Source organism: Biomphalaria glabrata, chromosome 8, assembly GCF_947242115.1.
Source record: "Biomphalaria glabrata chromosome 8, xgBioGlab47.1, whole genome shotgun sequence".
In the NCBI taxonomy this organism is placed as follows: domain Eukaryota; kingdom Metazoa; phylum Mollusca; class Gastropoda; family Planorbidae; genus Biomphalaria; species Biomphalaria glabrata.
Genome location: NC_074718.1, coordinates 13,282,992 through 13,306,625, shown reverse-complemented (window position 1 = coordinate 13,306,625; position 23,634 = coordinate 13,282,992). Strand labels below are relative to the sequence as shown.

Genomic DNA, 23,634 nt, shown 5'->3' with positions numbered 1-23,634 from the left:
GTTTATCCTTCAATTATCCTTTTCATTCAATGTTATTTAAATGAAGATCTCTTGCTTTTCAATAAGAACATTTGATGTCATTGTGCATTCAGTTATTTAGCTAAAAGTAAAAAAAAAATTGTCATTAGAAATGATGTTCACCTGTTCTATTGCACCAAGGTCTTGAGTTTTCATTAATGTCCCAATGAAGGTCATCTGTGCAGCGAACTAGAGTTTTTTTCACAACAGAAAACCCTGGGTCACACATGACACTGCACTTTGATCTAATGCTAAACTTATTAGAGCAATTTATTTTGCCATTAACAACTTCCCATTTAGGGCAGGCTGAGGAAACAAATGGAAAAACAAATTAAAATTATTTATTAAATTTTTATTGCTTGTTAAAAACAAGCGTTCATATTATATAGTCTAGTACTACAATAATTATTTATGTTCAAACTATGAGTTAATTTGAAATTAAAATCATTTCTGTAAGTTTCTCTTGAATTAAAAAAAAAAATTGTTTCAGATCTGAAAAGAAAGATCTGAGCCTTACAATTGACATTTTTCACATTAATATTTTATACAATTATTGTTTTAAAAATAAGAAGTCTGGGATAAAGTCATAAATTTAATCTGTCCTGATCTACTCAGTACTGTCAAAGCCAAAATGATGAATGAAAAAAAAAGAGTTTAAAAACTATCATGTATGCGGCCTACATAGGCTACATGAAAGAAAGTGTCAAATAAAAAAAAAAGAGGGATAACTTCAAGGATGGATGGAGCCTACTTTTAATTTCCAAATTCTCTGAGAACAGTGAATGACAGTTGCAACATCTGTAACAACTTTTTTTTTTCCGAAGCTAAGCAATATTTGTTCTTATAATATGAAGCTAGACTTTGACTTACAAGGCTGAGGAAAGTTCACACTGGTGCACCAAGCAAGGCCTTGACTATTGATATGCAAAGGATAAGCTTCTTTGCAACTTTGATGAATAGAAAGCCCTTTTGATGGAATGCACAGCCGACATTGAATGCACAATGGTCTAGTGGAGTCTGGAACAGAGCTAAGAAAAAAAATGTTCCCATCAAATCCTCAATACAGCTTATTTTTTAAAATATTAAAATCTCTTCCTGGACAGTATGGCAAATGGTGACAGATTTGAAGTTTTCCCAGTTGGAAAGGGGATGAGAATGTTATTTGGCTTTTAGGTTATCTTTCCATACAATTTGCTCACTATACCAGCATTCATTCATTCATTAACCATTGGTGATGGAACCAGGTAAGCTAAGAGTTCACTTGCCCTATAGATCTAAAGGACTCAAAAATAAAATGTACTGTTACTTCCAAGTTATCGATTATTTTTCATCAGAATGTAAGAAGTACAAAACAAGCAACAATCACAATCCTGGCTCCCAGTTCCTCCCTACAAAATGTGTGTGTGAGGTGAAAAGAGTTGCGGACATAGATGTATAGTTTGACTGGCCTTTTTATTACTAGTATTACATAGTTACTATCAATAAGTATTCAGTGAACTGATAGTTATGAAGGTTCAGTGTCAGCCTGGCCTAATGAAAGTGACTAAATAATTAATTGAAGGCTGACCATTGGACAAAATGGTTGGTGAATGGCAAAATACTCTTTCATGACCTTTAGAAGAAGTCTTTTCCCTTTAGTCAAGAACTTAAATGATTCATGGCCTCTGCAATGCTATGTACTTTAGTAGTAAATAACACTAAGATGTTGCTTATTAAATCTTGTTTTTAAATGTGTTTTATAATATGCAGTGCTTTTTTTGTAAAAAAAAAATAGGTAATCAGTGATGGATTGCTTACTTTTAACTACTAATAAATTAATAATAAATGTTAAAATACAAGAAAAGTAATAGTTTTTCTTCACATTGAAAATGGTGCTGCTATGTATAAATAATGCATTCTTTCTTTATTTAAAGCAAAAATAGATGCCTAAAGGCAGCATGGAAAACCAACTCCTAGATACCCCCTCCCCCCCACAGGTCCACAAATGAGATTGGACCAAAGCGCTCTGAGCATGCTATAAGCATGAAAGTAGCGCTATATAAAAGCTATAATAATAATGTAATCAGTAAATTATTGGTACCAGTTTTTCATACAACAGAAAACACATAAATTACTTATAATAGTAATAAAAATGCTGGCTAGTAAACACTCCCCCATAATTCCTTTGACCTGTGAATTTTAGTATCTATTAGGCTGAATATGAAGGTCCTGTAAAGCAGAGTATCATGTTATACTTATCCCCCAACTCAATCCTCTGACCTAATTAATAGTCTTATTTACAATCTCACTATTCTTCTGCTTTTCAGTTCTTTAGTGAAATATTCGATAGGCTCTATCTCACTACTTGACATAGACTCTATCTTACTACTTGGCATAGGCTCTATCTTACTACTTGGCATAGGCTCTATCTCACTACTTGGCATAGGCTCTTTTTTCTTTTTACATCCTACAAATAGTAAGGTTCACTTAATGTTTGGTCTGGAATTCAACTCCTTTTCTTTTAGGCACTTTAACTAAATCCATGAAATCTAGTCATTTTGATGTTGAATCGAAATAGCCCACATTAAAACGCCCACCAAAATACTTTCATTTCTGGCCAGTGAATTCTATTGTCACTTCTTCTCCCCCACATCATCAAAATGGCCATTGCTTAAATCATTACCACTATATGGGAGACTCTTCACATGCAGTCCTTCTTCGGCACAAGAATTTAATAGTTGTCAACTACGAAATACTTGAAAGCATGATCAGAACAGTTCATTAAAATGGCCATTGCTTAAATCATCACCACTATATGGGTGACTCTTCACATGCAGTCCTTCTTCGGCTATACAGAAGCTATATTAGCATTTATTTTTTTGCATTAGAACATACTGATAGCATACTAAAGTTTCTAGATTAATTTATTGAAATCAAGTGTTAACAGGCTGTGGTTTTGCCAGCCCTGAGAACCTTCAGATGTGGCCATAGAGTTAAAGTTTGTGTTTTTTGACAGTAGTTAGCAGGTCATCGTTGGGTCCTATTGCTGAATTAATTCTGTTTCTAATCCCTTCATTTGTTATGAAGTCTTGGTAGGTGATAGGCCTACCTAGGACCTTTCTGTAGCATCTTAGTTCCATTTAAACATCATTTGACCTATAGATCCCAAGTACCACAAACAGTGTACATTTTAATCTTGTCTGTAAATGACTGGATTAGATTTGCAAGTCTGATCAAACAACTAGATACCTCTGGACAACAACATCAGAACAGTAATCTATATGCAGTTTGAGACATCATTTTTTTTTTAAATTTCATTTTAAGGATTGTTTTCTGTGCATTACTCATTACAAAGTATTGTTAATTTGCTAATTAATTAGAATATGTTGGAACTTACTATTTTGGACACTTTTCTTCACTTTCTTCTGAACAGCATACTTGAAACTAAAAACATTAATAGAAAACAATAAGTGATAATAATTAGGTCTACTTATTTTATGAAAGTGTCATCATTACTTTTCATCCATCTATTATTTAAATTCTTTATTTGCTTGACACATTAAAATCTATCTTTTTAAATCTTTCATAATGCTTGATTACATATACAAAAATATTTTAATGAATAAATCCCAAACACACACACACATATATAAAAATAGAGGAGACAAAATATCTTTTAAAAAATGAATTAGAAAAATGGATTAGAAAAACTTACGCTAAAAAACAAAGCTAGAAAAATCTGAATTAATGTTCTTTCCATTGATTCTGAAAAATAATTTTTTTAAAAATTGTGACTAATTGTTTCAGAGCAGTATATTGAACCAATCAAATCAATTTATATGAGATGGTTAATAAACAAACTTGGTGTAGACTGTGATTTTGATTTTTGGGTTTTCAGGGTGCCCCTGTGTTCACCTAACTCTAATGAGTTGGCCTACCTGACTTAGTTAGGGAAAGTAAAGGTGGTTGGTTGTTGTGCTGGCCACATGACACCCTCGTTAACCGTTGGTCAAAGAAACAGATGACCTTAATATCATCTGCCCTATAGATTGCAAGGTCTGAAAGGGGAATCTTTTAATATTACTTTACATTATAAACAAAAGTTGTCATGTTTTTTTCTTTGGATTTATATAATTACAGAAGCACTTAGTAAACTCAACATCTGATGAGATGCTTCTTATTTCCCCCCCCCCCCCATTTTATCCCTTTAAACCTAAGAACAGAGACTAAGCAGTAAAATGCTTGGCTTCCAAACCAGGCTTTCAGATTCAAATGGTGGTGAACACTGGGATTTTTAATTTCAGCATCTTTAGGTGCCTCTGAGCGGCACCTTCGACACAGGGGTCATGCTCTGAGTCCACTCATCTAATGGATACTGACATTAGTTTGAAAAATAAAGGCGATTGGTCGATGTTTTAGCCGCATGACCCGATCATTAACCATGGGCCATAGAAACAGATGATCTTAACATCATCTGCCCTATAGATCACAAGGTCTGAAAGGGGAACATTATTACTTTCTTTACTAAACCTGAGCATGATTTCTAGTACCTTAGCAATAAATACAACAGTGTTTCTCAAATTGTGGGGTGAAGCCCCTAGACTGACAAGGAGTTATTAAAGTTAATTTTTTATCAGTTGTATTAAATTAGTGTGGTCATAGATTGAATGTGAATATAATGATCAAGCATAATATCATGAATCTATTAGACATTTCAATATATCTGTGCCAATGGAAACTATTTAGTCTGCTATTGTACCCATGAATCAATTATTATTATGATAAGTAATATATATAGTTGAAAACAATCAAATTGAAGCTAGTCTTTACAACCTGAAAAAAATTCAATAGTTAAGAGTAACAAAACAAGACAAGTCAAATTAAAAAAAAAAATACTTAAAAAAACAAAAAAAAAAAAAAAAACAAAGCTTATAATAAAAATAATTGTATCAAATTATAGTTTGAATCAGTCATGTAATTAAATTTTTAATAGATCTAGATTAACAATAATAAATCTGTGCGATTAGAAATATTTGTACCAATCGTTTTTAATTAGCGCAATTTCTTGCTTTTAGTTTTCCCAATGTGCTATGATCCTATCACGTGTCTGGACCAGTTGGGAAAGGAGGGAGAAGGAAAAGAATGGTGCTGTATTTGGGTGAATGCTACCATGATCGCTTTTTAAATGTATTTTTAAAAAGTTGTATGACTTGGATTAGAACTCTAGACCCAAGCCTCCCCAAGGGAACTAATTCAACGTGTACCTCCACAACTGCCAAGAGTGAGTTGATATATGCCTAAGCTTTTAAAAACCTTGACAAATAAAATACTAATTATCTTTATCATATGGTAAACCAGTTACACAGACTATATGGTCCGACAGTTAGGCTGGAGAAATCACTGTCCCGTTTGGAGAGACGTTTGCATATACGGCAATCTTATTTTTGCGAGCTGAAAGGTGCATACATATATATATAAACACATATAAACACATGCATCTATCCTAGTAAGCTACAGACATTACTTCAAACTAGAAGATCATTATAGGCTACAAACTACGTGTGTCTCTGTGTCAATCTAGTTATGCGTGTATGCTAAATACAACATATATAATAATATATCACTTAAATAAATAATTATCTACTTTTTGATGAAACTCACCTGTTATATATATATATATATATATATATATATATATATTATATTGTCTAATCCTTTATACTTATGAAGTAGATTTTAGTACATCCATTTATATATAAAACATGCTAGTTTTTTCAACATGTGTATTATCTGAATCTGATGCTTCACGTTGACTGACATTTCTGTGGTTTAGATTTTATAAAAATTAAAAAAAAATAATAATATAGATCTACTCTAGAAAAGTTTTATTGAATATTTTGTATATAGATTAAGTCGACACAGACGTTCACTAGGTCGTGGCGTAGTCGTGTTCTAGATAGAATAATAGATCTAGATCCAATTATAAAGTCTAGATCACCTAAACAATAACTGTGAAAATTTTATCCAATCTGTCAATCAGTGTTCACTTCATACAACTAACCGAACAGGACATGCCGCTAACGTCGCGAGCTGTTGAAATGGTATCAAAAAGCCCTACTTCTAGGCCTAGTGTGACATGATTCTAAATTTAGCATTGTTTTTATCCACTGGTGACCTATTTACGAAATGCTAGTATTAGTCTATTTCAGTGTTTCTCAAACTGTGTGCCGCGGCACACTAGTGTGCCGTCGAAGATTTGCTGGTGTGCCGCGGGAGTTTTCAGAACGCCACCCGTGTAACGTTACACAGGTCTACCTATTATTAAATTTTTATTTTACGTTGCGATGATATCCACATTTGCAACGACCAGCAATGGCAGTGGATCGCTCCATATTGACGGAAAGGGGTGTTAGCTATTCAGGTTATGGAATTGTCCACTATACATAATATATTATTATAATGACTCAAATGTTGGCTTCCTTAGCAGACGCACAGCACTGACAGCAGTTCTTGAATTGGTAACGACAATAATAAGCGATGTGTTTCATGTAAATTGTTTAGGTGTATGCTAATAATAACAAATATGCATTATTCATTGTTATCCATGGAGAAATACGGTAGCAAGAATGAAACTGCGAAAGTGTTAAATGAAAAGCAAGGAACCAAACGAAGGTACAAAGATTAATCGGATATGGTTTCATAAACTTTCATATCTTCTGGACCTGAAGATTCTCCATTACCATTCTGTTTGATCTGCAATGCAACTCTGTCGAATGAGACGCTTGTTCCAAGCAAATTGAAGAGGCACTTGAAAACAAAACATGCAGCAGTAAAAGCGCAACCGAAGGAATACTTTGAAAATATCTGGGCTCAACAAAATAAACAAGCTAAGAAACTTACGAACTACCTAAAGCTGCTAGAAAAGGGATTGATTGCAAGTCTCAGTTATTAGCAAAACGCAAGAAAGCACACACAGAGACTGAATCAGTCATTGCACCAGCTTTAGCAATAGTTGTTGAAACTATCCTTGGACCCGATGCCGCCGAAAAAGTTAAAAAAGTTCCTTTGTCAAATGATACTATCTCGCGCAGACTTATCGTCAGATTTACAAGATCAAATCTGCGAACACTTCGACGTGACTGACGATGAAGTGTCTCTGCTGTGGTCTCTTCAAGTTGATGAATCCACTGACGTTAGCGGCAAGGCCCAGCTGCTAGCTTTTATTCGGTTCATAAAGGAAGAAAAATGTGTCAACGAATTCTTATTTTGAAAAGACTTACCAACTACGACCAAAGGCGAGGATATTTTCAAAGTGGTGAACGAAAACATTTTGCTATTCAATCTACAGTGGAGAAAAACTGTGTCAGTGTTCTTCCATGCAGGGAAATAGAAAGGGATTCGTCACTTTTGTGCGTCAAGAAAATCCAAATGAATTAGTTGTTCACTGCATGATCCACAGAGAAGCTCTTGCCTTCAAATCTTTGCCGAAAGATGTGATGTCTGTTCTGGATCAAGTGATTGAAGTTGTAAACTCAGAGCTTTGTGAAGCAATGGATTCAGACTACAAATGTCTCCTGTAACACACCAACATTCGTTGACTCTCCAGGGTAAAAGTGTTAAAGCGTCCAACTCAAGGCTGAGCTAATTTTATTCTTGGAGGCTGAAAAAAAAAAGACTTTGGATTTTCTATTCATGACGAGATCTGGTGGGTTAAGGTGACACTTCTCTCTGATTTATTTGACAAATTAAATTCATCGAATTTAAGTCTTCAAGGACCATCGGAAACCATCATCACTGCATCCTCAAAACTGAAGTCATTTGGTGAAAAAAATGTCTTTGTGGCAAAGTAAGATCTTGAAAGGTGTCTTCGCTTCTCCTACTTACAATGAATGTGCTTCAACTAAAGAAATTATCCTAGAAATGCTGTACACTTTGACACACCTGCAGTCAGAATTGCAGCATTACTTACCAACAGTTTGAAGTAATGAATATGGATGGGTCAGCTATACATTTGCAAACAATGAAGCTACAAATCTTACAACTGAAGAAGAAGAGCAACTCATTGATTTTAAAAAACGATGCAGTTCTTAAGTCAAGTTTTGCCGAGAAAAGCCTGGATGTGTTTTGGATTTCAATTTAACAAGTTATATCCTGCAATCAGTTTAAAAGCAATCAAAATAATTCTTCCATTTGCATCTTCATGGTTTTGTGAGTTTGGATTTTCAGCACTGACTGAAATCAAGTCTACGAAAAGAGAGAGACTTCTTGCAATAGACGATGAAATGCGAGTTTGTTTGTCGACTTTGAAGCCTCGATTAGATCGCATTTGCTCTCAAAAACAAGTACACCCTTCACATTAAATGTAATACTTAAAAACAGGTCAAATCTTTTTTTTTTCTTTTTATTATAAAGTAACTATTGCTGCGAAATTTTTGTAGTTTTTTTAGTGTGCCGGCAGACAAAAAAGTTTGAGAAACACTGGTCTATTTAGTCCTAAGACTTTAGTTAGATTGAAACATAGATCAAGATGAAAAGATCTAATGATAATAATTAGCGATGTTTGAGTCCTAGAAATTATAGATCTAGATGAAGAAATATAGATCAAGATCTAAATAGGCATTGTCATAATCAACCAAAACAAAAGCGTAAACAAATCGTGACAAGATATTTTTGGTAACGCATAAGTGTGCTAAATATAGATAGGCCTATATCAACCAATCGGAAGATAGTAAATCGTAAATCTAGGTCGGCTTTTATCCGGCTACGTTGTTTATCCCCCCCCCCCCCCACTTTTTTTTTTTTTTTTTTTACCTAAGAGCACGTCCGTTTTCCATAAATAAAGGACGGATCGACAGGGGAAAATATCTTTTATAGATTCTAGATATAATTACAGCCTCGCGGTACAAGGGGGCATCACGATTTAATGGTTTATGTTTACGCGTAAGGCCTACAAATTAGGCCTATATTATAGGCCTATATGTACGTTTTTTAGTCTACCGTACTCTACTATTTAATCACAAATATAATATTTCAGAATAGGTGAAACCTCTAGGAATTACGTCATTACTTCATTCTAATTTATATGCACATTTTTTTGATAGTATGTAACGGAAACACGCGTGACCCATTTATACACCACATAGGCTATTATCATCATTGGCTTCCTTTAGTCGTAGAACGACTATGGTTCATCTCGAACACTTTTTTTTTCATGTGACTGTGGAGATATATTCTGGAGAGACTCTCCAGTCCACATAACAAACGAATACTCACATATTAGACTAGAGTAACACCTTTAGTAAAATCTCTCAATTTAGAAAGCCTTCAGGACAGAAGACTCAAAAGTAAAGTAGCAATTATACATAAAACACTGAACCATGGTCTTCAAATACAAAATTTAATAAAATACTCAGAAAGACACAAAGATAAAGGCACATTCCTCATCCCATATGCTAGGACAAATTTGTACAAATACTCCTTCTTCCCTAGTGCTATTAGAGCATGAAATGGGTTGCCTGAGCTAGCCAGGAAAACCAGTGACTTGGCAGAATTTAAGTCATTGGTTAATATGCATGACTGAATGCATGACACGTAGGACGTAATCATCTTCTTTTTTGAAGTAACGTCTATATTATATAAGATAAGATATTGCAGGTCAAGGTGGCTTTCGCTTTGGTGGTAGGGGAGCTGGCCATTTTTTTGTATGGCACGCTTTTCTTCAAGAGCTGAGGCCAACGTTCTTTCGCTGTCCATAGCTTTCTTGGTCACCGTCTCTCCAACTAGTGCGGTCTAGGGCTATGTCTTCCCAATGGTCAGTAGGCCTATCAATGTTCACTGATTTTAGATCCCGTTTTATCACATCCAAGTAACAGAGGTGAGGGCGACCAGTTTTTCTGGAGCCAGACGCGAGTTACCCGTAGAGAATGACTTTCGGGATGCGATTATTCTCCATCCGAAGAACATGACCGAGCCAGCGCAGGCAGCGTTGTCTGAGGACTGTAAAGGATCTCAGTATCGCACACTCTTTCTTTCCATGTGATTTTAGCTATTATAAGCCATGACCATAGACTTATATATTATACTAGACTGGAAACCGGAAATAAATTCATATCCGCGATTGATCGATTCACAGACCTATACATATATAGATTTTTATGTACGTAAACTCTTTTTTCAGGCTCTAGGGTGAGTCGCCCCAGTCGATCTTTTCTGTCATAGAAAAGTAATGATTTTTAATTTTCAAAGTTTAGAAATAATGCAAAATCATTTCTCGGATATTCACACAAATATATGAAACAAAGCCATTTCCTGTTTGTTTCCATTGAGATAATGTTTCAAAAATCCTAGATGGAAATAATTCATGTTGATTTAAATCATCTTATGTACATTTAAATAGATTGATTACCTAGATCTTAAATTATATGTTACATAGGTTAGGGTTGAACAAATCTCAGTTTTTCTTTAGTGTTTATCATACAGCAACCTGCACAATGGAAGAACATTTTATCGGATTTATTGCAATCACATAAGACGACAGAAGAATATCTAGCTAACACAATAATAGGAGAGCTAGAAACTAATTGATTAAAAATCAAAACTGACCAGGACGATGAGACGAAATTAGTACATGGTAGGTCTTACAACTCGAATATCATATATTAATCCCTGTCTAAAGCAATCTTTATATCTTGTGGCATGTCATAAGTAAATAGCTGCTAGTTGAGGCAGTTAATTTATTTTTCTGGGCAAGCATTTTTTAAAAAATGCTCCTCCTTTTTAAGGAGTCGCGGTGGCTGAGTGGTAAAGCGTTTAGCATCCAAACTGGAGGTCCAGGGTTCAAATCCTGGTGAAAACTGGAATTTTTAATGTCGGAATCTTTGGGGCACTTTCGAGTACACGTGGCTGAAATAATTTGGGGAAAGTAAAGATGGTTGGTCGTTATGCTGGCCATATGCGAGGCCATATGACACCCTCGTTAACCGTTGGCCATAGAAACAGATGACTATTACATCGTCTGCCATATAAATCGCAAGCTCTTAAAGGGCATGTACTTAATTTTTTTTTGTTTTGATTAAAACAAAAAGTACCGGTATTTCTATTTTCAAGCTCCAGCAAATTTCTTCAAAGCCATGTTTACGACGTAGAGAGGGCGGTAGAGTAAACCTAGTGCAGATGCCGCTTCCTGTATCCTATTATATTTACTAATGGTTGCATTTTATATTACAGAGGAGGGGCGGCTCAATATCAATTTAAAAAATGGCATATGTAGAGTTGTTATTGATTATTTTTCATAATAATAAATAAATTTATGTGGTTTGTCCTAGTATTGAACGTGCGCGGGGTTTCAGTACCACTTTATCGTGGTTGCCGCGTGAAAACCCTGCAATCCCTAAAATGGTCAAAGGTACTGGTACTGCCGATGATAGAGTCGTCAGCCCTCCCTCCACCGTGGGGTCCCGGGGCAACAGTGAATAGGAGACCATAGGTTCTCTGAAAAGTGGATAGCTGGGTGAAGTTTATGGCATATATACCCCTCTGGCGCTGCGGAGGTAAGAGCCGTTTTGTTAGCGTACGAAAAATACAAACTACTGGAGGAAGGCTGCCCACTCAGACGCCTAGTCGACGAATTGGTGGGTAGACGTAGTCTCAAAAGGAATTTCTCTATGCAAACCGCTCTTACGGGGCTTCCCACATGGCAACAGTTCACGGAAGTGCGGGAAACGCTGACTTATCCAAAGGCTAACAAAAAATGTAAAAAAAAGAAGTAAAGTTCCCCTGTCAGACCCTGTGGTCTATAGGGCAGATGATGTAAAGGTCATCTGTTTCTGTGGCCTACGGTTAACGAGGGTGTCATGTGGCCAGCACAACGAACAACCGCCTTTACTTTTCCCAAACTAATGTCAGGTACCCATTAGAGCTGGGTGGACTCCCAAAGATCCCGAAATAAATCTCAGTCTTCACCAGGATTCGAGCCCGGGACCCCGGTTCGGTAGCCAAGCGCTCTGCCACAGCGAATCCCAACACGAAATGTGCATCAAACCTATTAACCAGCACTGCAAGAGAAACCATAGACCTAATAGCCGAAAAATACTATCAAGGTTTACACGAATGGCTCCACGAGAGGAGTCCAAGGCAAAACGACATTGGGCTATGGTGCGGTAGTCAGACTCCCAGGTGCAACCGAAGCGATGAATTGGTAAGCCCACGTGCAGACGGAAGCAACTATGTTTCCGAAATGGAAGGAATCAGAAACGCTCTTGAACATATAGAGAGGCGTATTGAGGAAGGAGCGGCGGCACCGGCCAATGTGATCCTCTTTACAGACCAACTTTCCTGCCTACACACTCTCGAGAGCTCACAGACTTGGCCTACTACACTGGAAAAGGCCATGGAGCGCCTAGAAATATTCGCATGGTGATGCAATAGCTTCCATCAAATTGTGGAATGAAAGAAAACGAGAAGGCAGACAGTTTGGCGAAGCTAAGAACGCTTCTAGACCCAACAGAGGTGCCGCAAAAAATACGAGAGAGCAAAAGCCAGAATTTGTGAGTGGAATAAGTCTAAACGGTGAGATAGCTGAGATCATTGTAGTAGGCTACAGGTCGGGAAGTCTGGAAGTTTCTCAAACGCCCAACCAGGAAGGACGATTGGTGGCAGCTAGACAGAAAAGATCCAGCAAAGATCCAGCAATTTTAGCACGTTCCAGCACGGGACACTTCCCGATAGGAGCCTACTTGCAGACCTGCCACATCAGCAGAAAATTCCTCAGTAGACACTGATAAAGGGAGTACAATGAATTTTGTTTCTCTTTAACGAAACTCGACCCTGGCAGCGCCAGAGAATGAATACTCGTTCGTCACTAACATAATAATAATCTTTATTATGCATAAAGAGGTTCGTCTTACAATTCGAGTATTACACCAAGCATTATAACTATAGAAAACCAAAATATACATTCACACCAGACTCACTCATAATTTACATGTGAAATGTTTGAATCAGTTTATTTTATTTAATGATCCGATTGCCAGGTGAACAAGAGTTTTTGTGTCTGTTTGTATTTGTTATAGGTGTTGTTGTTTTTTTATCTTTTGTAATGGTAAAATGACAAAATCCTGATCCAAAGGGTAATTTTTAATATCGAAAAATCTTTTTAGCTTTCTAATTAATGTTTTTCTCAAACAGCTGCCCAAATGGGTTTTGTTTTTTGCAAATGGCCTTACCAGAAGCATTTAGGATTTTCAGATTTTAAAATAAAATTTAATGTTCAGATTGCATTACCAAGCAGTGATATTAAAACTTAAAATATTGCAGATCTGAGCGTGATAAAACATAGCCAAGGCCTATTCGCTAACATTAAATGAGGACATTTATCTAAGTTATCGTAATCTAAAAAGAAAAAAAAATGTTTTATCAGATGGGCCTTAATGTTCTCCTTGAATGTAGTGAAGCATGTTGTTTGTCTGAGCTCAACGAAGAGTGAGTTCCAAACCTTTGTGAGAATACATGTTCAACACCAACAAATAAAATATGTTAGTTATGAAGTTGGTCTATCAGCTAAAGACTTGCTGACAGAAATTATGAATGGCTGGGACCATTTACATTTTAGAATCAAAGTGTCCAGGATGTTTTATTGCCCAATAAAAGAGATCAAGGGGAACGTGAATGCAAATTAAAAAATGTAAAGAGAAAGGGTTGCTGTTGGGGAGGGGATGGGGGAAAGCTGGTTTCTTTATGGGATATGATATAATAGTATATTAGATTGAGAGGCAGAAAAACAGACAGACACACATGTAGATAGATAGATAGACAGACATGTAGATAGATAGACAGACAGACATGTAGATAGACAGACAGACATATAGATAGATAGACAGACAGACATGTAGATAGACAGATATGTAGATAGATAGATAGACAGACAGACATGTAGATAGATAGATAGACAGGCAGACAGAAACATGAATTTAAAGAGACACTTCTCAGAATTCATTGCGTTTCAAACATGTAGTGCCAAACATTATACAATAACTCCTTGCATTATAATCCATTTTTACGTTGCTTTGTTCGGTATATTTGTTTAGATTAGTAGGCATTACTAGGTACAGGCGGAAGTAAGTTACCCAGCATTCGCCACCCCATTGTACTCGGAAAGGAGAAGGTCAACTAAAAACAAAGATTTATCATTGACAAGGACAAAAGGAAGGGAACAAGATTTCAACATTGATAGCGCCGTAAAGAAACGAAATACAGGAGAGACACAACAACATTAAATAAAATAAAAAGGAGATCGAAGAAAGGAAGGAGAGAGGACTGAGAAAAGAAGAGAAGGTGAAGAAAGGAAGTAAGAAGGAAAGAAAGATTCGAGGCCAAATAGAAAAGTAAAAAAAAAAAATTAAACCAAAGTATTTTTTTTTTTTGCTTAGTCTACTAATAAATAAGAGAAGCAGATAATCTTATGAAATATAACAATAAAGGAATAAATCATTTACCAAAGACATGTAATATTAATAAGCCAAGATAACAAAGAGAGTGAGTTTGTTTTACAAAGACCTAATAGACAGCCCCCTTTACTATGGCCGCTAAAAAAATTCCCCCCCCCCCCCCGCTTTTTTTTCAATAGTGAAAACTAAATTCACTACAAACTATCACATGAAGATGCTTTTCACCGAAAAAAAAAATTAGCTTCAATTTATAATTAGTTAAGTAATTAAGTTTATCATTCGTATGTGATCCGTTGCCATACCAAAAACGCCTAAGTGACCTTTAAAGCAATATTTTACTTCCCTCTTAAGCTTTTCATGGACTTGAATAACAATCGTAGGCCTAATAACATTTTTAAGTATCTATATTCCATTTTTGAAAAAAAAAATATTTATCGTGATCATACGATTTCGGAATACATTAACCGAATAGGGTTACCCATTTAAAAAGATTCATTCATAAGGCATGCACGTGTCTCCTTCTAAACCAGAGGTTCTCAAACTTTCTCAGATTGGGAACCCTTCTTTACAAGCCTACGATATTGGCGGACACCCGACGCAGCCTGAATTGTCACATAGTTCTAAAACCGCTGGCGTAATCAAACTCTCCGATACAACGTGTGCTTTTTTTTTTTTTGGTATGCGCCGTTCGCATTGCCATAATACACGAAGCAGTAAGAGCTTTTTTCATTTTCTGTTGTTGCATTGCTAATAATGTCTTTTGATTTCCACACACTTCTGCTCGACGTTTGAAGAAATCAACTGAATTTTTCTTTCTGTTCATTATGACAAGATGATGCTCCGATTTAACAGGTTTCTAACGTTCTTTCGATAACCGCTTCAAACAAATGGCACATTCAAAGAAATAACACATTCAAGCATTTGCATTTGTTTTGGTATAAATCCCAATTGTAATTAATTATCCAAGAGAATATTTAAGCGATTTTGTCTTACGGGATGAAGCCTCCCATGCGGCATTGTGTCTCAGTTCATTGCCACTATTGCCATTACACTCTTGCTCTTTTTCAGATGTCTGCCTACGCTTCAAATATTTATCTACCGGTTAGATGGGCTGCAGACCACATTTGAGAACCACTGTTCTAAACGAGGAAGCTTAACTTCCTCCACTACCGCTTTGTGTATTGGCCCCTTCACCATAATACTAGTTTAAAACAAGGGTTCATGAAAGCGTAATTCAGAGTTTCTCAAATGTGGAGGACGGCCCCCCCCCCCCCCCGAGAGCGTTAGTTTTGGCCCGTCCCACCCCTTCTTAATTCACTTTTCTTATTAGGGAAAAATAGTTCGTTGAATACGCCAGGAAAATGAATTTCCGAAGATCCGAATTCAGGAAAACACGAGGCGCCGGCGCTCCGCCAGGAGAATGCGTTTCACAACCTCAGAATGCCGGAAAACGCATGGCGTCGGGGCTCCACCTGATATCACCCATATAGCCCACAGCCTCTAGCAGGTTAATGGGTGGGTCACGAAAGTGACTTGTTTGGCCTAGACTCTAGGAAGTCGTCACTGATACAGGTCTGAGAAACGCTGGTGTAATTTGTATGCTAATGATTGCTACCACGCTTTTCGACTCTCAATCTATCTATGTTTCTTGCATTATAAGAGCAAAGCCATTGCATACGAGGCCCCACTCCAGGGAAAGGAAGCGTGTCATACAAGCAACTTAAAAATAAAATGACAATGGACTTGCGTTTCACGCTTGATTTAAAAAGCCACCTGGATTAGGAATTCGGTGATAATAAACTGACTGTATTCAAGACGTTTGACACTAGTTGCCTTAAAGCAACAAGATTGCTTTACATCAGCGGTTCTCTACCTTTTACGTTCGGCGACCTCTTTTTACAATCCCCCCACTCTGCCGCGACCCCCTCCATAAAAATACAACAATAGAAGAGTAGACAATAACAATCCATATTTTCGTTGTTCTTAGACGACCCCTGGCAAATGGTAAATCGACCCCCAAGGGGGTCGCGATCCACAGGTTGAGAACCCCTGCTTTACATGATCTCAGTTTGAGTTCCAAGCTGTGGGCGGGGAGGGGGGGGGAGGAGGTAAGAAAGCAAAACCTCGAGGCAAAGCCCTTTTCAACCCACACCATTGCAGACGTGAACTCCCCCCCCCCCACAACAACTACAACTAACACCTAGCCTCAGTTTCGAACATTTTGATGAATTAATTCCAGACCTTACAATTTTCTTTTAAAATTTACTAGGCATACAATATTAATAAAATAAAATAAGTAGAAACTTTGAAGATTTACATGTAGGCCTACTATACAAGAAAAACGTGAAAAATATGCAACACATAAAATTTTTTAAACAATATTTGTTTATAAAGAGTTAATAAACAACATTATCAAGCTTTGATATATTTGGCCTATTAGAGATTTTCATAAAGGGAGACAGATCCACAGATAGAGAGATTTATGGTATATCCGGTGTGCAGAAAAAGGAAGTGATGATAAAGGAAGTGTTTTGATATAATATTAGTTTGCACTTTTCAGACCTGTAGAATCAAATTCTTAAGATCTCTCGCTTCTAGCTGGCAAAATCTTTCTTTCGAAGTGGCGTCCTTGACATTGCTATTGTCTAATTAGCATTTCTATGTCCAAATCTCTCCCAATCTTCCTCTTTTCATTTTCTAACGTCTTTCTTTTGGTTCCATTCTATTGCCATTACATTGCTTCATATCAGTTTCTCTTCTTTTTCTCCTACTGACTGTTTTTTTTTCTTTTAAAGTAAACAATATATAAAAGTGTGTACCGGAGATCTCAATGTGTTAACAAAGTGAAGATAACTGTGATCAACTTTTAATGACAAACATTCCCAATGTATATATTGGAGAGTTTTACAATACATTAAACAATGTCAAGGACGATTAACTGGACTTACCTGTTGCCAACTAAATGAAAAATAAATGATTGCTGAGTGTGGATAGTCATCTTCGAGTTACTAGGAAATAAGAATGTATTATCTTTGAGTTACTAGGAAATAAGAATGTATTATCTTTGAGTTACTAGGAAATAAGAATGTATTATCTTTGAGTTAATAGGAAATAAGAATGTATTATCTTCGAGTTACTAGGAAATAAGAATGTATTATCTTTGAGTTACTAGGAAATAAGAATGTATTATCTTTGAGTTAATAGGAAATAAGAATGTATTATCTTTGAGTTAATAGGAAATAAGAATGTATTATCTTTGAGTTAATAGGAAATAAGAATGTATTATCTATGAGTTAATAGGAAATAAGAATGTATTATCTTTGAGTTAATAGGATATTAAAATGTATTATCTTTGAGTTAATAGGAAATGAAAATGTATTATCTTTGAGTTAATAGGAAATGAAAATGTAGGTAATAGGAAATGAAAATGTATTATCTTTGAGTTAATAGGAAATGAAAATGTATTATCTTTGAGTTAATAGGAAATGAAAATGTATTATCTTTGAGTTAATAGGAAATGAAAATGTATTATCTTTGAGTTAATAGGAAATGAAAATGTATTATCTTTGAGTTAATAGGAAATGAAAATGTATTATCTTTTAATTAATAGGAAATGAAAATGTATTATCTTTGAGTTAATAGGAAATGAAAATGTATTATCTTTGAGTTAATAGGAAATGAAAATGTATTATCTTTGAGTTAATAGGAAATGAAAATGTATTATCTTTGAGTTAATAGGAAATGAAAATGTAGGTAATAGGAAATGAAAATGTATTATCTTTGAGTTAATAGGAAATGAAAATGTATTATCTTTGAGTTAATAGGAAATGAAAATGTATTATCTTTGAGTTAATAGGAAATGAAAATGTATTATCTTTGAGTTAATAGGAAATGAAAATGTATTATCTTTGAATTAATAGGAAATGAAAATGTATTATCTTTGAGTTAATAGGAAATGAAAATGTATTATCTTTGAGTTAATAGGAAATGAAAATGTATTATCTTTTAATTAATAGGAAATGAAAATGTATTATCTTTGAGTTAATAGGAAATGAAAATGTATTATCTTTGAGTTAATAGGAAATGAAAATGTATTATCTTTGAGTTAATAGGAAATGAAAATGTAGGTAATAGGAAATAAAAATGTATTATCTTTGAGTTAATAGGAAATGAAAATGTATTATCTTTGAGTTAATAGGAAATGAAAATGTAGGTAATAGGAAATGAAAATGTATTATCTTTGAGTTAATAGGAAATGAAAATGTATTATCTTTGAGTTAATAGGAAATGAAAATGTATTATCTTTGAGTTAATAGGAAATGAAAATGTATTATCTTTGAGTTAATAGGAAATGAAAATGTATTCATCTTGGAAGACAAAGGCGGAGAGTTAATTTAATTACAAAAAAAAAAAGACCAATAAGAGCGCTTAATCTTTGTCGTAAGAGCCTGTTACATTTTACACATAGTTATACTTTGTCATAAGACCCTGTTACATTTTACACATAGTCATACTTTGTCATTAGACCCTGTTACATTTTACACATAGTTATACTTTGTGGTAAGACCCTGTTACATTTTACACAGTTATACTTTGTCATAAGACCCTGTTACATTTTACACATAGTTATATTTTGTCGTAAGACCCTGTTACATTTTACACATAGTTATACTTTGTCGTAAGACCCTGTTACATTTTACACATAGTTATACTTTGTGGTAAGACCCTGTTACATTTTACACAGTTATACTTTGTCATAAGACCCAGTTACATTTTACACATAGTTATATTTTGTCGTAAGACCCTGTTACATTTTACACATAGTTATACTTTGTGGTAAGACCCTGTTACATTTTACACAGTTATACTTTGTCATAAGACCCTGTTACATTTTACACATAGTTATACTTTGTGGTAAGACCCTGTTACATTTTACACAGTTATACTTTGTCGTAAGACCCTGTTACATTTTACACATAGTTATACTTTGTCATAAGACCCTGTTACATTTTACACAGTTATACTTTGAAGAAACTTAAGCTATAGTTATCAAAATATCCTTTTAACGCTGTAAGATAGTAAGATGTAAACTATTTAGCGTGTAAGCTGTCGTATTTAATATACGTTTCAACTTACGGTCATTACATTTATATCTTATCTTATAAATTACTGACTTTCATTTCAGAAAATGAAGACACATCACTCCTGTATTTATGTGCCAATATAGTCGTGCGTTTTTTGGTCTTCCTGGCTGATTCAGGCCACACGTTCCAGCTTTTAGGATAGGATTTTTTTGAGGCACCCGAAATTGTAACAGCTGCTTTTAGTTTTGTGTGATCTGTCTGTCAGTCCTTCCGTCCCGTTTAGATTGCAAAAAAAACAACAACTAAAAGTGAAAATCTGATACCATGATACTTAAGACATCGCAAAGTTAAGGTGCAACGGTTTCTTTCTTCTTTTGTGATAGTGATAAGTTTTATTTAAAAATTTAAAAAAAAAAAACACCAAACTATTCACTATTAATATTATTACTTGCATTAATAGTAAAAGCAAAAGAAATATTAAAATACTTAAGAAAAAAAAAGCTTATATTAAGTGTAAATGTATCAATAGGTTTGTACCAGTCATGCAATTAAATTTGTAATAGATCTAGATGAAGAAAAATAAATCTGTGCTATTAGAAATATGTGTACCAATTGTATTTGTTTAGAGCAATTTCATGCTTTTAGCTTTCTCAATGCACTATGATCCTATCACTTGTCTGGACCAGTTTCATTATGTATTTTTTTTATAATCTTCCCTATTTTAATGCCACCATGAACAATTCCAGTGATGCACAAACTACGGCCCGCGGGCTATATCCGGTCCGTGATTCGATACTATTAGGTCCATACAAACTTTTGCCATGTGTGTGAAATGTAGTCGCCGAAGTTCGTTGGCGGTGATGAGGTCCGTGACACAAATATTGGGCATGATCTTGGCCCAGAGCCCGCCAAAAAGGTTGGGTGCCACCGATCTATACAAGAAATTTCGACAACAAATTAGTATTCAAAGTAAAGTTCCCCTTTCAGACCTTGCGATTTATAGGTCAGATGATGTAAAGGAAATCTGTTCACCTTTAACTTTGGGCCAACAAATTCGATAGTTCACTATCAAACCACACATTTCTCAAAAAATACCCAACTTTTAAAAGATCAGGGTCAAGGTTGACAACTACCGTTCTAGAATAATAAATATAGCTTTTTTTAAAAATCAAGAAAGAAAAAAAAAACTTTAAAATCCAACCTGTCGCCGCTACATCAAAAGTGGACATGGTTAACCCAAGTTCATAGAATCTTGAATCTTAAAAAAAAAAAAAACGGCGTCTATTTCTTTTGTTTGGGTTTTTTTTTTGGGGGGGGGGGTGTGTGAATCAATTTAGTACCCCCCTTCCTAGTTTGTCCCCATTCAGTACAATACTTATCCCATTATATCGAGGGCTGATATCTGCACCTGTCATTTACAATGGTCCTTCTTGACAAAAGAGGGAGAAAAAAAAAGGGGGCGGGGGAATGTGAGGGAATGGGGGCCTCGGAGCGTGCAGCCGGAAATTCCTATGACACGTTTTCTAAGAGGCTCACAAACCAGTATCTGTAGAACAGTGTTTCTCAAACTTTTTTGTCTGCCGGCACACTAAAAAAACTACAAAAATTTCGCAGCAATAGTTACTTTATAATAAAAAGAAAAAAAAAAGATTTGACCTGTTTTTAAGTATTACATTTAAGGGGAGGTTTCACCTTAAAACCAAAGTATGTCTTAGAATGGTACTACAGCCATGAAAGTTTCCAAATAGTTTGATAAACACATAAAACGAGTAAAAAAAAAAGTCAAATGTCAATTTTGACATTTAGTATGACGTCACCACTGCGTGTTACTATAAATAGTAACAAACATTTGGGAACAAATTTCTCAAAAAGTATAAAAGATTTTGAGCTGAAACTTTGCAAATATGTTTATACATATATTATCAACATGCCCTACTAAATTTATTATATTCTGAAGTGTATTACCCTTTGAAAATATTTTTTTGTTTTTGGGTGTTTTTTTGTAAGCAAAAATCTCAAAATAACATTTTATAAATGACCATAACTTTAAAACTTTTTCATTCAATCAAAACCAAAGTAGTATGGTGTGTTCAAAACATATCTCTCTTGATATGTGCCAATTTTCATGAAGATACATAAACAACTTTTGAAATAATTTGAATCCATGTCAAGAAATTTGTCAAAAAAATTAAAATGGAGAAAAATGAAATATAAAGGGAAAAAATCTTTTTTTTCCAATGAATACTAACTTAAAAGCCCCTCCAGAGATGTGAATCATCAGCCATGGCCTTTTATTGCACTTGCATTCTTTTATCCTGCCTTTTTGCTGTTACTTAGTGTATTTTGCTATGTTTTGGACCCCCCCCCCCGGCTTTTTTCTGCCTTTTGTTCAACAAGTGACTTCTCTATTTACAATAGTGTCCAAAAATGAAACCCCTTTCAAGGAAGATTTCTGATGAAAGTATTTTTTTTAGGTTTGGTAATAACTAGTTAGACATAACCTAAGAATGTAAAACTTTACTGGCTTTATGAGGATTGACAGATAGAACAGTTGCTATTCCATTTTTGCTTATGAAGCCTCTTCTCTGCCATATACCATCACATGATGCGGTTATCTGTTCATGTTTTTTTTTTTTTTCACTCCATTAGCTGCTGAGAACATGCTTTCATTAGCAGTACTTTCAGTTGGGTTGGGCTGCAATATTCATATGGGCTAGGGATCTGTGACTCTGTTGATAACTACACTCTAGATAGCTAGTTGAAAGCTCAATTTATATTTCATAGAGAGAAGTTTCAAATAAAAACTCATCTGAAGAATGGCGGCAATGAAAACTATCTTACTTGACAAGCCTCACTTTCTTTCAGTTACTGAATAGTCTGGGGATATTTAGATCTAGTTTACACGTGGTTTTCATCCTGATTTTATTTTTATAATTGATTAGCATGAGTACGTGATATTGTAATAGTTGTACCAAGGAAATAAATAAATAAGGGCTTGAATGTCAACAAATAGATATCCTTTTAATTAGAACTTCAGTAGGTCTACTCTCCTAAGTTATAGATACACTATATTTTAGTTTTTAACTCGATAAAGAAACATACATCAATAACATCAGTTTCACGATAGTCTCCTTCATTAGACCTAGATCTAGTAGTCTCAGCTGTGTCTTCAACATTAGGTTCCATACCGGTACTAGATCTAGTACTAGTAATAGCATCGCCACTAAGTCTAGATTGTTTTCATCTTCCCCAGTATATTTATTCCCTCTAAATTTACGCTTTTATTGGCTTCTTCCTTCTTTTATTAGATCACACTTTATCATTATATCCATAATATTGAAGAAATAAACACTAGACTAGCGATGTAAACAAAAGCATGCGCCGGAACTGTTTATGATAAGGCCACCCTAAGCTTTTGCAAAGAGCTCGCTGATTGGTCAGAATAATTGTTACTTACAGGAAATGTGTTTATTCGACCAATGGTAATTCATTTTACAACTAATTATACTGTTGATTCAAATAGGATTCTAGCATTTCAGATGAGAATGGTAGTGAAAAAATTTTGTAAATCGGACAAAAAAAAAAAGTTACGTTATTTTTTATTTTTTGCATAATTAATGAGCTAAATTAATTAGAACACTTGATATTTTGTAAAATTATTTTAAAATATTTTAAAACATCTAATATAACTAAAAATAATGAAAAACTGTAGAGAAATGGATAGATAATCATTTGAAACCATATTTGAAAAATGTAAAAAAAATAAGAAAATTGATATAATTGAGGTGAATCCTCCCCTTAATGTGAAGGGTGTGCCAGTTTTTGAGAGCAAATGCGATCTAATCGAGGCTTCAAAGTCGACAAACAAACTCGCATTTCATCGTCTATTGTAAGAAGTCTCTCTCTTTTCTTAGACTTGATTTCAGTCAGTGCTGAAAATCCAAACTCACAAAACCATGAAGATGCAAATGGAAGAATTATTTTGATAGCTTTTAAACTCATTGCAGGATATAACTTGTTAAATTGAAATCCAAAACACATCCAGGCTTTTCTCGGCAAAACTTGACTTAAGAACTGCATCGTTTTTTAAAATCAATGAGTTGCTCTTC

The 23,634-nt window shown here is 34.9% G+C and overlaps 1 protein-coding gene across 5 annotated transcripts in view; it reads right to left on the bottom strand.

The window, feature by feature from the left end:
* Positions 1 to 3,766, bottom strand: part of LOC106068133 (uncharacterized) — a 28,756-nt gene extending 24,990 nt beyond the window's left edge. For all 5 annotated transcript variants that reach the window (XM_056038575.1, XM_056038576.1, XM_056038577.1 and 2 more), the window contains exons 1-4: positions 3,713 to 3,766; positions 3,395 to 3,441; positions 889 to 1,046; positions 142 to 324 (exon numbers count right to left, since the gene is read on the bottom strand). In XM_056038575.1, coding sequence (XP_055894550.1) covers positions 142 to 324; positions 889 to 1,046; positions 3,395 to 3,441; positions 3,713 to 3,757 — 433 coding nt within the window. In that variant the 5' untranslated portion in view covers positions 3,758 to 3,766. The remainder of the gene's footprint in view (positions 1 to 141; positions 325 to 888; positions 1,047 to 3,394; positions 3,442 to 3,712) is intronic.
* Between the last annotated feature and the right edge of the window lie 19,868 nt (positions 3,767 to 23,634).